The 11,982-nt window shown below is 39.3% G+C and overlaps 1 protein-coding gene and 1 long non-coding RNA gene across 7 annotated transcripts in view; one reads left to right on the forward strand and one right to left on the reverse strand.

The window, feature by feature from the left end:
* Positions 1–9,938, forward strand: part of LOC138974707 (H(+)/Cl(-) exchange transporter 7-like) — a 139,627-nt gene extending 129,689 nt beyond the window's left edge. For all 6 annotated transcript variants that reach the window (XM_070347435.1, XM_070347441.1, XM_070347430.1 and 3 more), the window contains 8 exons: positions 1,677–1,853; positions 2,266–2,351; positions 2,695–2,812; positions 3,436–3,510; positions 3,771–3,863; positions 5,464–5,547; positions 6,926–7,006; positions 8,239–9,938. In XM_070347435.1, coding sequence (XP_070203536.1) covers positions 1,677–1,853; positions 2,266–2,351; positions 2,695–2,812; positions 3,436–3,510; positions 3,771–3,863; positions 5,464–5,547; positions 6,926–7,006; positions 8,239–8,337 — 813 coding nt within the window. In that variant the 3' untranslated portion in view covers positions 8,338–9,938. The remainder of the gene's footprint in view (positions 1–1,676; positions 1,854–2,265; positions 2,352–2,694; positions 2,813–3,435; positions 3,511–3,770; positions 3,864–5,463; positions 5,548–6,925; positions 7,007–8,238) is intronic.
* On the reverse strand, positions 751–1,546 carry LOC138974756 (uncharacterized). The gene is made up of 2 exons (XR_011458418.1): positions 1,425–1,546; positions 751–1,375 (listed from the first exon to the last, which is right to left on the reverse strand). It is a non-coding gene; the product is annotated as an uncharacterized lncRNA (long non-coding RNA).
* Positions 9,939–11,982: the final 2,044 nt, after the last annotated feature.

Raw genomic sequence — 11,982 nt, forward strand, 5'->3', positions numbered from 1 at the left:
ATTGCATAAAATTAAAATAAAAAAATAAAAAAATAAATCCCTGCGCTTGGAACTGTACCCACGGAATACGCGCGATATAAGCCTCATATTGATTGATTGATTGATTGTTGATTTTTTTCTTTCTGTACACTTTTGGTTTGTTTTTCTTCTTTGCTTTAGTAAGGGGAGGGGGGTAATGTTTTTGTGTGTGAGATGTTCTGATTCAGAAGAAAAGTTAAGTTTTAACAGTGATAGACACAAGCTAACTTTTGTTTGGTAATCAAGTACAGTGTCTATATTTGTGTGTGCATGCATGACTTTGTTCGTACATGCATGTGTGTTTTCCGTGTGTGTGTGCCTGTGTGATTGTGACAGGGCTAAACAGATACTTCTAATAATTTATGTTGTTTTGTTTATTTTGATGAATTATGGAAATAACTGAGTAGGAGCTGCAATGAAAATGTTTATAAAACATCAGTTGTATATAATGTTATTTGACTCATTCAGTGAATATATTGTTTTGGAGGGAGGTAATATGATGTACTGCATTTCAGTGTCTGTGTGTGTGTGTGGGTGTGTGGGCACAATTGTGTATACATGTGTGAGTTCAGGGCAAGTACTTTGCTTTGAAGGAGGCTTTAATTATTACCATCGGCAACTTGAATGAACAACTCTGTGAAAATTTAACGACATTCCTCTTAAAAGTTCGTTTAAACAAAAGAAGTATTTTTGTTGTTTTCTCTCCTCCCCTTCCTTGTCTGATAAAGTTGATTTTTGACTCACATGCGAAGCAAAAGTGAGTCTATGTACTCACCCGAGTCGTCCGTCCGTCCGTCCGTCCGGCCGGCCAGCCGGCCGTCCGGAAAACTTTAACGTTGGATATTTCTTGGACACTATTCAGTCTATCAGTACCAAATTTGGCAAGATGGTGTATGATGACAAGGCCCCAAAAAACATACATAGCATCTTGACCTTGCTTCAAGGTCAAGGTCGCAGGGGCCATAAATGTTGTCTAAAAAACAGCTATTTTTCACATTTTCTCTGAAGTTTTTGAGATTGAATACCTCACCTATATATGATATATAGGGCAAAGTAAGCCCCATCTTTTGATACCAGTTTGGTTTACCTTGCTTCAAGGTCAAGGTCACAGGAGCTCTTCAAAGTTGGATTGTATACATATTTTGAAATGACCTTGACCCTGAACTATGGAAGATAACTGTTTCAAACTTAAAAATTATGTGGGGCACATGTTATACTTTCATCATGAGACACATTTGGTCACATATGATCAAGGTCAAGGTCACTTTGACCCTTATGAAATGTGACCAAAATAAGGTAGTGAACCACTAAAAGTGACCATATCTCATGGTAGAAAGAGCCAATAAGCACCATTGTACTTCCTATGTCTTGAATTAACAGCTTTGTGTTGCATGACCTTGGATGACCTTGAGGAAAAATGTGTAAAGCAGTTCTTAGTGTATGATGTCATTGCTAGGTTTAGCTGAAGGTCAAGGTCATGTAAAGGTCAAGATCAAGCATGTGAGTCGTATGGGCTTTGCCCTTCTTGTTGCTTCATGTTCTAGTCGGTTTAGATGGACAAATAATGTACAATGTTGATCATAACGTTCACATGAAAAAATCTATAGGCTACCGTAACACTTGTTTTGATTTGTTGTTTTTCTTCTCCATGTGGCCAGGCCAAGGATGTTGGTAAATACGCACTTATTGGCGCCGCCTCGCAACTGGGGGGTATCCTACGCACAACCATCTCACTCACCGTCATCATTGTGGAGTGCACTGGAGATATCTCATTTGGTCTCTGCATCATGATCACACTCATGATCTCCAAATGGGTCGGAGATTTCTTCACCACGGTTAGTGACTGATTCTGCTGTTTTAAGATGTGGTGTTTATAGCTAGGTTTCGTGTGAATTGTTAAAGCTTTATTTGCACTACAGTTTGGCAGATTTTTTTTATAGTTTTTTTTGTTTTGGGGGTTGTGGGTGTTGGGCAGGGGTGAATGGTGGGATTTACTTATAACTGATAGCTTTGATATTTCTCATTTGGGGGGGTTGTAAGTACCTTGATGAGAAGGCGTGGGGGTGTAAGTTCATGTGGTTATCTAATTTTTGGTATATTGGTTGTTCTGTAATTTGTTGTTGTTACAATACTTACATTCATACCCATAAGGAATTATGAAGTGTGGTTTCTCAACTGCATGATGACAATTTACGAATTGAAGGATTCTAAAAGTAAAACTAACTTAATTTCTGTTCTGCATTGCAGGGATTGTATGACATGAACGTGGAGGTCAGTGGTATCCCTCTGTTGTCATGGGAACCACCACCGCTCAGCGACAATGTCAGGGTCAGGTAGGTGCCTTTCAAATGACCTCAAAATAGGTTGTTTTCATGTTTAGTCACGGAGCATTATTTGATCTTCATTATTCTCTGTGTTGCTAAAATTAAAGCGTGTTTGTTCAGAAAATGATAGTACATGCGCTGTCCTGTTAAAACAAAGTATAACAATAGTTGCAAATACCAAAATATGATTATCATGATGGATTTCAAAATCGAGGAGAAAGACAATTGACTGATCGAAATACTTAATGTCTAAAAAGATATTACTTAATATTACCCAATGAATTCTCAGCATTATTTCTAGATCAGCACTAAAAAAATAAAACAACTGACCAAAGTGTTTTGTGTGCTGCAGTGAGTTCATGAGCCACCCTGTGCTACTGCTGATGCCCAGAGAAAAGGTCGGCCACATTCTGGACATACTCCAGAACGAAACATTCCATGGTTTCCCCATCATCGAACAGGATCCTTCTGTAAGTATACTTGCTATGCAAACGGGATTTCATCTTCATCTGTTTGGCGGTCACAATCGTCTTGTTGATTATTCTGTATTTAGATTGACGTATGCGCAAGGCATTTGACTGCCCGTGTATTGTGTAGGGTGCTACATTTAACAGCCTAGACCTAGCAAAGACTTGTGTGTGAGGCTCTCGCTGCATCCCCATATACAGTGTTACCTGCACTGAAAGGACACCCTCAGGACAAGCCAAAAATGTCCCTACACTGGAGGTGGCCTTTCATAGCAGGTACATTTTGATCAAGTAGACAAAAGGACGCCAAAATGCATGTCTTCTCATAAAACATGTTCTCTCATTGGAGGGGCCCTTGCATTACAGGTACCACTGTATTCAAGTTTAACCCCTGCACCGGTGGTAAAATGTATGGCTTCATTGTATCTGTTGTACCTGTTTATTTGTGACATATAACATCATGGCCATTTCACTTTCAAAAACAGTAGAGTCATTTAGCTCAGTCTGAGGAATAATGAACACCTCCCAATGACTGTGATGATACTGATGGTTTTTCTCGTCATTGAAACAATCCAAACAGCACCAATTGTGTGATTTTGATGGGACTGATTTTTACCTGATTACAGAGTGTTCTGCAGTACAAAGGCAAGCTGCGGGGAATCGTTCTGAGAGATCAGCTGCTGACTTTACTGCAGAAAAAGGTATGACATGATAGTGCACATGGTATGCTCCCTCGTTTATGTTATTATGTTTACACCAGTCCTGATTTGTTGCTTAGTGCACAAACAAACTAACAAACCAAACAAGAAGCTACACATAATGAAAAAATAGATAAATAAATACAATTTTAAAAAGAGCATCTGCAGATGTTGCTTCCAATCAACAACAAAAATCCTGTGAAAAACAAACATAAAACAATAAATAAATATTTTGAATTCAAAAGCATGAGTTTGTTTTGCAGGCTTTTGCCCCTGAGGGCATGAAGACCAGCGTGAAAGTGTCAACCCAGGAGTTCAACGATCCTTATCCCGTTTCACAGAGAGTTTCTATCAAGGTGAGAAGTATATTCAATTGCATTGTGTAGTAGAGCTGGACGTGAAATATTCATGTAAGTCTATATGTGACCCTCCACCACGGAATGAGTCGCATGTCACCTTTGCATGATGTTCATATTTTTACATTTTCCTAGAGTTTTTTATGCTCTATATCCAGTGGTGAAAACCGTTTTAGAAAAGAGCAAAAACTGTTTGAGTTATAAGCCTCTGACTAAGGTGACCCTCACACTGTTACCAGACACTCCCCGGACTTATATTGAGCCTAGTGCAGAACCGCGCGAGGTGGCATGCGACTCATTTCGTGGTGGAGGGTCACATATTGCTTTGCATGGAAAAAACCCACTTTGAACCATGCAGTTCAAGTTCAAGTTCTGGATACTGATTTGAGTTCTAAAACGAGGTACAATAAGAAAGCAAGGTTCTCCTTCGCACATTAAGTTAGTAATTTCAAAGTATTACTCTGAAAGAGAATCGCTGTTAATTGTTGTTTTTAATTAAACTGGGTGATGCTTTTTTATTGTGTCGCATATGAAAGTTTTTAGGTATCAAATGTGAGTCGATGTAATTGAGTATGTGACAGCAATTATGATTGTGCTACAGTGCGTGGAACCCCTTTTAAAAGAATGCCCCCCCCCCCCCCCCCCCCCCCCTCCATTTGAGACTCTAGTTTTTCAGATGTTCTGTTCATGACGTCTGTAAATTTACCTATATGTTAAGACCCCCTTTCTATTCAGACTTAATTTTTTAGGTCTTAAAAAAGGGTCCCACTGTATTAAGAAGTGCAGTATCGCTTGTCAGCAGGTTGAGAAGTACAGTCGAACCCACTTAAAACGAACACGCTAGTTACGAATTTTGACTTATAACGTATTAGTTTTAAGGTCCCAACTGAATGCCTCTTTCTTCATGCTTAAAAAAAATGCTTGAAACGAATTCTTTGTAACGAATTTATGCTGATAACGAGCACTTTTTGGATTCCCAAGCATGCATAATGTCTGTAATTTACTCACGCTTATGGCGAAATCTTTAAACTCGTCCCGAGATCGACATATCATATCATTTGCATAACGAACCCCTCTTTTAACAAACACGTTTTCATCGCCCCAGAGCCGCTTTGTCTCTAAAAGTCACAATGCTACAAGGATCTGCATGTGAGGCGAGATCAAAGGCAGGTCCATTGTGATGGCTGGGTGGCCTTCTTTATAGACACTGACCTTCTTCCCAGGGGTCATTGACCCAGTTTTAGCTATGAGAGGTGGTTACTCTTTCATATGAGAGAGGAAACACTTCCTGCACCCGGTCAGTGACCGAGTTTAACCTATGGGGAGTTTAATCTATGGGGCGGTCTCTTTGATGTCTTGAGAGGAAACTTGGCCAGGGTAGTACATGCACCAGAACTGGTGGACACCATGAAATCGGAGATTGATCAGAATGTGCATGTACATGCTTTTACACGACTTTTTAAATTTTACTTCTAAAATTGTGACAGTAAAAAAATCAATCAATTCTCTTAATGCGAATTTCGGTTAAGACGAACTTATTTCCCGATCCCCAGTGATTCGTCTTAAGCGAGTTCGACTGTATGTGTATTTTTGTGCACAGGACCTGGAGATCACAGAGGATGAGAAACACTGTGTGCTGGACTTCAAGCCCTACATGAACAGAACGCCCTACACTGTCAATCCTGTGAGTGCACCACGCTTCACTTTAAGCCTGTCATTGATTGGGCCAAGTTGACTTGGCAAAGTATGCTTCGCGAAGCTGGCTGCACAGAGCTTTAGCACTGAGTTTTGGGTAAAAAGACTTCGCGAAGCTGGCTGCACAGAGCTTTAGCACTGAGTTTTGGGTAAAAAGACTTCGCGAAGCTGGCTGCACAGAGCTTTAGCACTGAGTTTTGGGTAAAAAGACTTCGCGAGGCTGGCTGCACAGAGCTTTAGCACTGAGTTTTGGGTAAAAAGACTTCGCGAAGCTGGCTGCACAGAGCTTTAGCACTGAGTTTTGGATAAAAAGATAAAGCTCTGAGTTTTGGGTAAAAATACTTCGCGAAGCTGGCTGCACAGAGCTTTAGCACTGAGTTTTGGGTAAAAAGATAAAGCTCTGAGTTTTGGGTAAAAATACTTCGCGAAGCTGGCTGCACAGAGCTTTAGCACTGAGTTTTGGGTAAAAAGACTTCGCCAAGCTGGCTGCACAGAGCTTTAGCACTAAGTTTTGGGTAAAAAGACTTCGCGAAGCTGGCTGCACAGAGCTTTAGCACTGAGTTTTGGGTAAAAAGATGAAGCTCTGAGTTTTGGGTAAAAATACTTCATGAAGCTGGCTGCACAGAGCTTTAGCACTGAGTTTTGGGTAAAAAGACTTCGCCAAGCTGGCTGCACAGAGTTTTAGCACTGAGTTTTGGGTAAAAAGACTTCGCGAAGCTGGCTGCACAGAGCTTTAGCACTGAGTTTTGGGTAAAACGACTTTGGACTCAATTAAGGACCGCCTTTAGGCCAAAAAAAAAAAGTCTGTTTACGGTAACATAGGCAAAAAAAAATAGGGTTGGTAGGTCGAGATTTTTTTTTCTTCCAAAAAAACATATTTTTAAGTTATTTTGCCAAAAAACAAAAGCCCTTTTTTTTCTTTTTTCTCTCTCACAAATGCAAAAAAAAAGTCTAGGGTCGCGCGAAAAAATAGGGTCGGTCGGGATACCGTAAACAGACTATTTTTTTGTTGTTGGCCTTAGCACCAGTCAGCGATCATTGACATATTGAAGATGTGCTTCTTCCCAAGTCAATGATCGTGTAGAACACCACAGATTTGTCCAGGCTTTTACCGTGTGCGACAACGTACAAAGAGGTCTGTTTTAATTGTGGTGAGCACACCATCCAACGTTATATGGCCTAACTTGGCTCCTGTGATGTATATCCCACGAACAATTAACACCTAATGGGAATCCAGATCCAGATTGACAGCCTAGCCTGGCAGCTTTCTCTTCAAAGTAGAATTATCACCCCTGCTTTTACATAAAGAAAAGAAAGCCAATGCAACATTGTGAAACTTACGGATGTAAACATTTTGTTTCCACCAGGATTTCTCCATGCCGCGTGTGTTCCGACTGTTCAGAGGTCTTGGTCTGCGTCACCTGGTTGTTATTGACGAAGATTACCAGGTAAGTACAATGCTTGATGTACCTGTCAAAGCCTCCAGTGGCTTTCTGCTCTTGATCTTATCAGTTTCTTTTCTTTGATTATAAGATCCTTAAATAGCGCTCTGCCTCAATTGTTTTAACTTCTTCTTTTAATGTTATGTCTATTTCTCTACTCACACTTGAGCAACAGTGTTATTCAGATCTAGCTTTCTTTCACTCCGGACTGCCTTACTCTCAAAGTCAGAGACCAAACCAAGGAATGTTTTGTTCATCTTAAAACAGTGATGTTGTGCTTCGTTGATATTTTGAACTGGGTGCAGTTAAGTACCGCTTGTCTTTCATTCCCATATGAAACATTTATTCTTATTCTATTTAGAATGCTTTTCAAAAATGCTACTTCAGTCATAAACTTTTTGATAGAAGGTATTTCTGTACACAGTTGGGATACTTGACCTTTGACTTACATCATATCTGCAAAGCCCCTCTAATGACATTAAATAATTATTGCACTCCAAATAAAGGACACCTTCCAAATTCCCTTCAAATGTATCTACCGTATTTTTCGAGTTACAAGGCGCTACAGTCAATTGTAATCCAGTCACCCATTGGGCGCAGGGGGCCGATAGGGCGCACCAAAATTGAAAAAGTTGGGGGCTCGTCCGGGATCCTAGCACCTGTTGCTAGAAATTTCAGTCACCTCATCTTAGGCAAAGTCCTTTGTCCTTTTCCCTCAGCAAGTTCGATCGCTTTTCAACTTGTATTCTGCATCATAAGCAAGTCGCTTCGTCTTCGGCATGGTTGCTGTGTGACTGTGTAAGGGTGTGTCATGAAATCAAACTGCCGAGAAATGTGACGATCAGTGTGAGTTGTGTAAACAAGTGCTCACGGAATTTAAAAAAACGACTACCGGTATTCGAGATGGAGGTGACTTCTTGTCACGTTTTGTTCCCCATGATTTTTTGCCAATTTTTTTTTCTTTCGTATTTCATACACGGATTAGGCGCTTCGTTATACAAGGTGCAGGGGTCAAACTCGAGGAAAAAAGTCGCGCCTTATGACCCGAAAAATACGGTACATGTATTATCTTGATCAAAGTATACCTGTCATGACAGGCCACCATGCAGCAGCTTGGGAACATTTTCAGCTGGTCCCACGGGTGTCGTTTCATCACAGGTACCACCGTATGACAGAAAGGAGAATAAGTATGGAACTGAGGATATGATAGATTAACACAACACGCTTTTCCCTTTCAGCCAATCGGGATGGTAACGAGAAAAGACCTAGCCAAGTACAGGGCCGGTACGAAGCGTGGCATGCTGCACATGGAACAGCTCACCATCGAAAATGTCTGAGGTCGTCACGGCTTGCAGAACCTAGGATTACACCTCCATTGGCAGACATCGATCTTATGCATTGCTTTCAGTGCCTCACCTGGATTTGTGCGAGTGAACGTTTTAACTGCATCTGGAGATATGCTTATTGAAGACTGATGTTAAAGAGATAGGCTTATGTAAGACTGATGTTAACGTTGACAGAAGACTGAGGTTAACTGATCCTTCCTGTTGTTGTACAGAGTTAACTGTGTGTAAAAGGTTCAGAATTGCAAGTTCTGTAATGGGAAGCTGGTGGTGAGCATGTTAAGCCTTCTGATACGGTGTATAAATGGCTGGCACACTTGTTAAGATTTTATAGAGCATATGTTGAATATGTTTAGTAGAAAATACATGTGATAAGCAGTGAAAGTGATATTGGACATGGTTGGCGTTTGACCGTCTCCATGCAGATGATGTTATGGTTGTGCCAGTCTCTCTCTTGGTATCATTTCGTTTTAAATATGTCTCAGTCTCCGCAGGAAAATGTCTCGAGTTCCTAGATGCTTTTTAAATCGTTACTGTTTCAGCTCTTTTTTTTCAACTACAGATTCCTTTATGTTTTTAAATCGTCTTTCCCAGACTTTCTTTTGACTGCCTGTTGGAACATATTATCTCCCCCTTATCCTTTTAATGATTGATATGAATTTGCTGCGTCTTGGTGAGAATTACATGAACTGTAACTCCATTGATCCCTTGTGATGTACAGTGGGACCCCCCTTTTAAGACCTCCAAAAGTCTAAGAAAATCAGGTCTTTAAAAGAAGGAGTCTTAAAAGGGAGGTAAATTTACAGAGGTTATGAACAGAAAATCTAAGAAAACCGTCTTAAAATGGAGGAAGTCTTTTATTAGTGAGTCTCCAGGACTGCCAACCCTTGTTGTTAAGCCTCAAGTGGAGCAATTAAGATTTTATGACCCATTTTATGACCCATTTTGTGAGCGCCACATGGAGTGGGAAGCACAAATGAGTCCCAGGACTCAAAAATAAGAGGGAACTGTTGCATGCATGTGATTATTTGTTTTAACGTAGCAATCTTTAGCTTGGCGTAGCAATTGCTCTTAAAACGTAGTAGTTGGCAGCTGTGTCTTTAAAGGGGAGGTTCCTCTGTATTTGCGATATCCTTTCTGGCCAAATTATTTTCTCCAGTACATTTACACATGAATGAATGAACGAACAAGCTATTTTTGTGTGATAAATTTGTTAGAGTGGACGCACAACACTGAAAGGATTTTCATTTGAATTATGGGATGGAAAATACATGTAATTTGATGAGAAATCCACGTTATCTCAGGAATACATTTTGACAGAAACACCTATGAAATTCTGACTTAGTTAGTTAAAACTTGATTGAAATGTTTATTGACTTATTTTTAATTCTTTTATCTTTTATTTACGAAACACCCTAAATGTTTTTATAGGGAGCATAAATAGCTGTAACACTGGCAACCATACATAAATCACAAATGCTTTTAAACTAGAGTGATAAAAACATAGCGTGGGAAAAACAGATGAGGAAGGAGAACCACCCCTTTCTTAAACTAATCAAAATGTATGAGAGTTTGGATACATTGTAACATCACAAGCAATTAATAATCAAACTTGAAGAAAAAAAGTCTCTAAATTGCATGCTTTATGATAGAATAATTATGACAGTTACTGGTGATAATCACAAACATTCAATTTGTTCAGATTCCTGTTTTCTCAATAAATGGATTCAAGCATGTTATGAATTTAAGTGTTTAGCTACAACAGTGTTTCAAGCAAGAATAAAAACAATGATAGTTCTGTGATGGCGTACACAGCAATTCACATGAGAAGGATACATTTTTGACAAATGAATGTTGACTGCTGAAAACTTCAGCAGAAATGAGAAAAGATCTGCTTTGTACCGCACTTACAAATTCACTGTTCAGACCACATATAAAAGAAAAAAGAAAAAGAAAAAAAACCATGTATCTGAATATCTGCAATTGCACAAAACATTATGCAGGAAAAGGACATTCCACTTCTAACCTTGTCTTGGTGCCAGCCTGTTTTAAACAGAGGCAGTGATCAGAGGTTACAAGTTGTAAGTAATGGATAGTTCATATACATTATTACTGGTATATATAACAGTAAAACTGCAAATAACATTAAAAAGATTGTTCACAATATATTATTACCCCAGTAAGTATAGTACTATGCACAAAAATTCCTCTCACTGTAATCTCTTTTATTTTTAAATGTCAGCCGGAGAGAACTACATGACCCCAGAACTGACTTCTGGTGACTGGTACAAAGAGATGTATGCGAAAGGAGATGCAAATCACTGTCCCTTTAGCTGTGCTATTTCACTATTAGCCAAAATATAGAATTCCATATTCTCATCAGATCGTTTCTGACAATATTAGCATTGCCATTAAAGGCAGCTGTGCAACAGATCTTGTAGTTGTCAAAATGATTGGCTTCCGAGAGTTTCAAGTCGGCACTCTCGCCCATTCATAACAAGGCAGTGAAGGTAATTTTGTGGCAATCAAACTAGCGAAAGCTGTTCCTCTTGCAAACTTCCGTTTCACACTTTGAGACTGTTTTCTAATGAGATACTGGTTCAAAAAGTATGCATGTTTTGGGCATTCACAAACACGCTCTAGTCCTTGAAACCAAATGATCTTTATTCAATTTTGAAAACAAAACTAAAATAAGACACCACATTTCAACACTGTGGGCTTTTTGATATGTTGTAGAAGATCAAGTAAACGTGAAAGGCAGCAGATATGTTTTTGTCTCATATAAAGGAAAGGGGATAACCAAGCTACACAATATTTTCAATATTTTTAGCAAAATGGTGCTTAATGCATCCTTCCATTTATTTGCCATAAGCAGCTCGACATTCCACATGTTTAATAGACAATTTTCTGAAATAACTCCTGTCTGGTTTGTATGGGCCCGTTTCCATGTGTTTCCGACGCACCACTCGCTAGTGATTGGCCCCTCCAATGTTTGTATGAAAAGGTCTCTCTCCCACAACCCATACAAACCCCACGGATTTCTTTTCAGAATTCGTCTATTCTTTTGACAGTGTTTTGAATAGTTTCACTTGGTCTTCCAGGCTTGAATTTTTTTGGTAAGGGAAAGTATGTCATAGTGATGTACAGAAAAAAGAATACTGGTGGAAAAAAAAGGGGAAGGGTGCATCAGAAGGGTCATTTCTTTAGATGTGATCCTTAGATCAAGAGACAATGGATTCTGTTGTCTTTTGATTAGAGTAGTTATTTTCTATTCCTCTTCAAGTTCAACAATTCATTACAAGCTGATTGTGATTACAACAGACTGATTTTACTTTTCACTCCGTTTAACCCACCAGAATGTGTATAAATTAATATGTATTTTTTCTGCATTTAGTTTGAATAAAGGTCAACAACTTCACAGAGATTGTGTCACAAATTTGTGCTGGTGTCCCTTTATGTGAGCTTCTACACCAAGATTCAAGGAAAACTTTTGACAGATGCATTTCTGGGCACAACTTTGCCCCGACATGTTCGATACCAAAGGAAGTATATTGTTAGAATCGAGTTCCAATTTTGTAGCAGATGCAGGCAACCATTTCTGATTTAGTCAAAAATTGTGGATTTTATTCCCAAGCTAGT

Source organism: Littorina saxatilis, linkage group LG1 (genome assembly GCF_037325665.1).
Source record: "Littorina saxatilis isolate snail1 linkage group LG1, US_GU_Lsax_2.0, whole genome shotgun sequence".
In the NCBI taxonomy this organism is placed as follows: Eukaryota; Metazoa; Mollusca; class Gastropoda; order Littorinimorpha; family Littorinidae; genus Littorina; species Littorina saxatilis.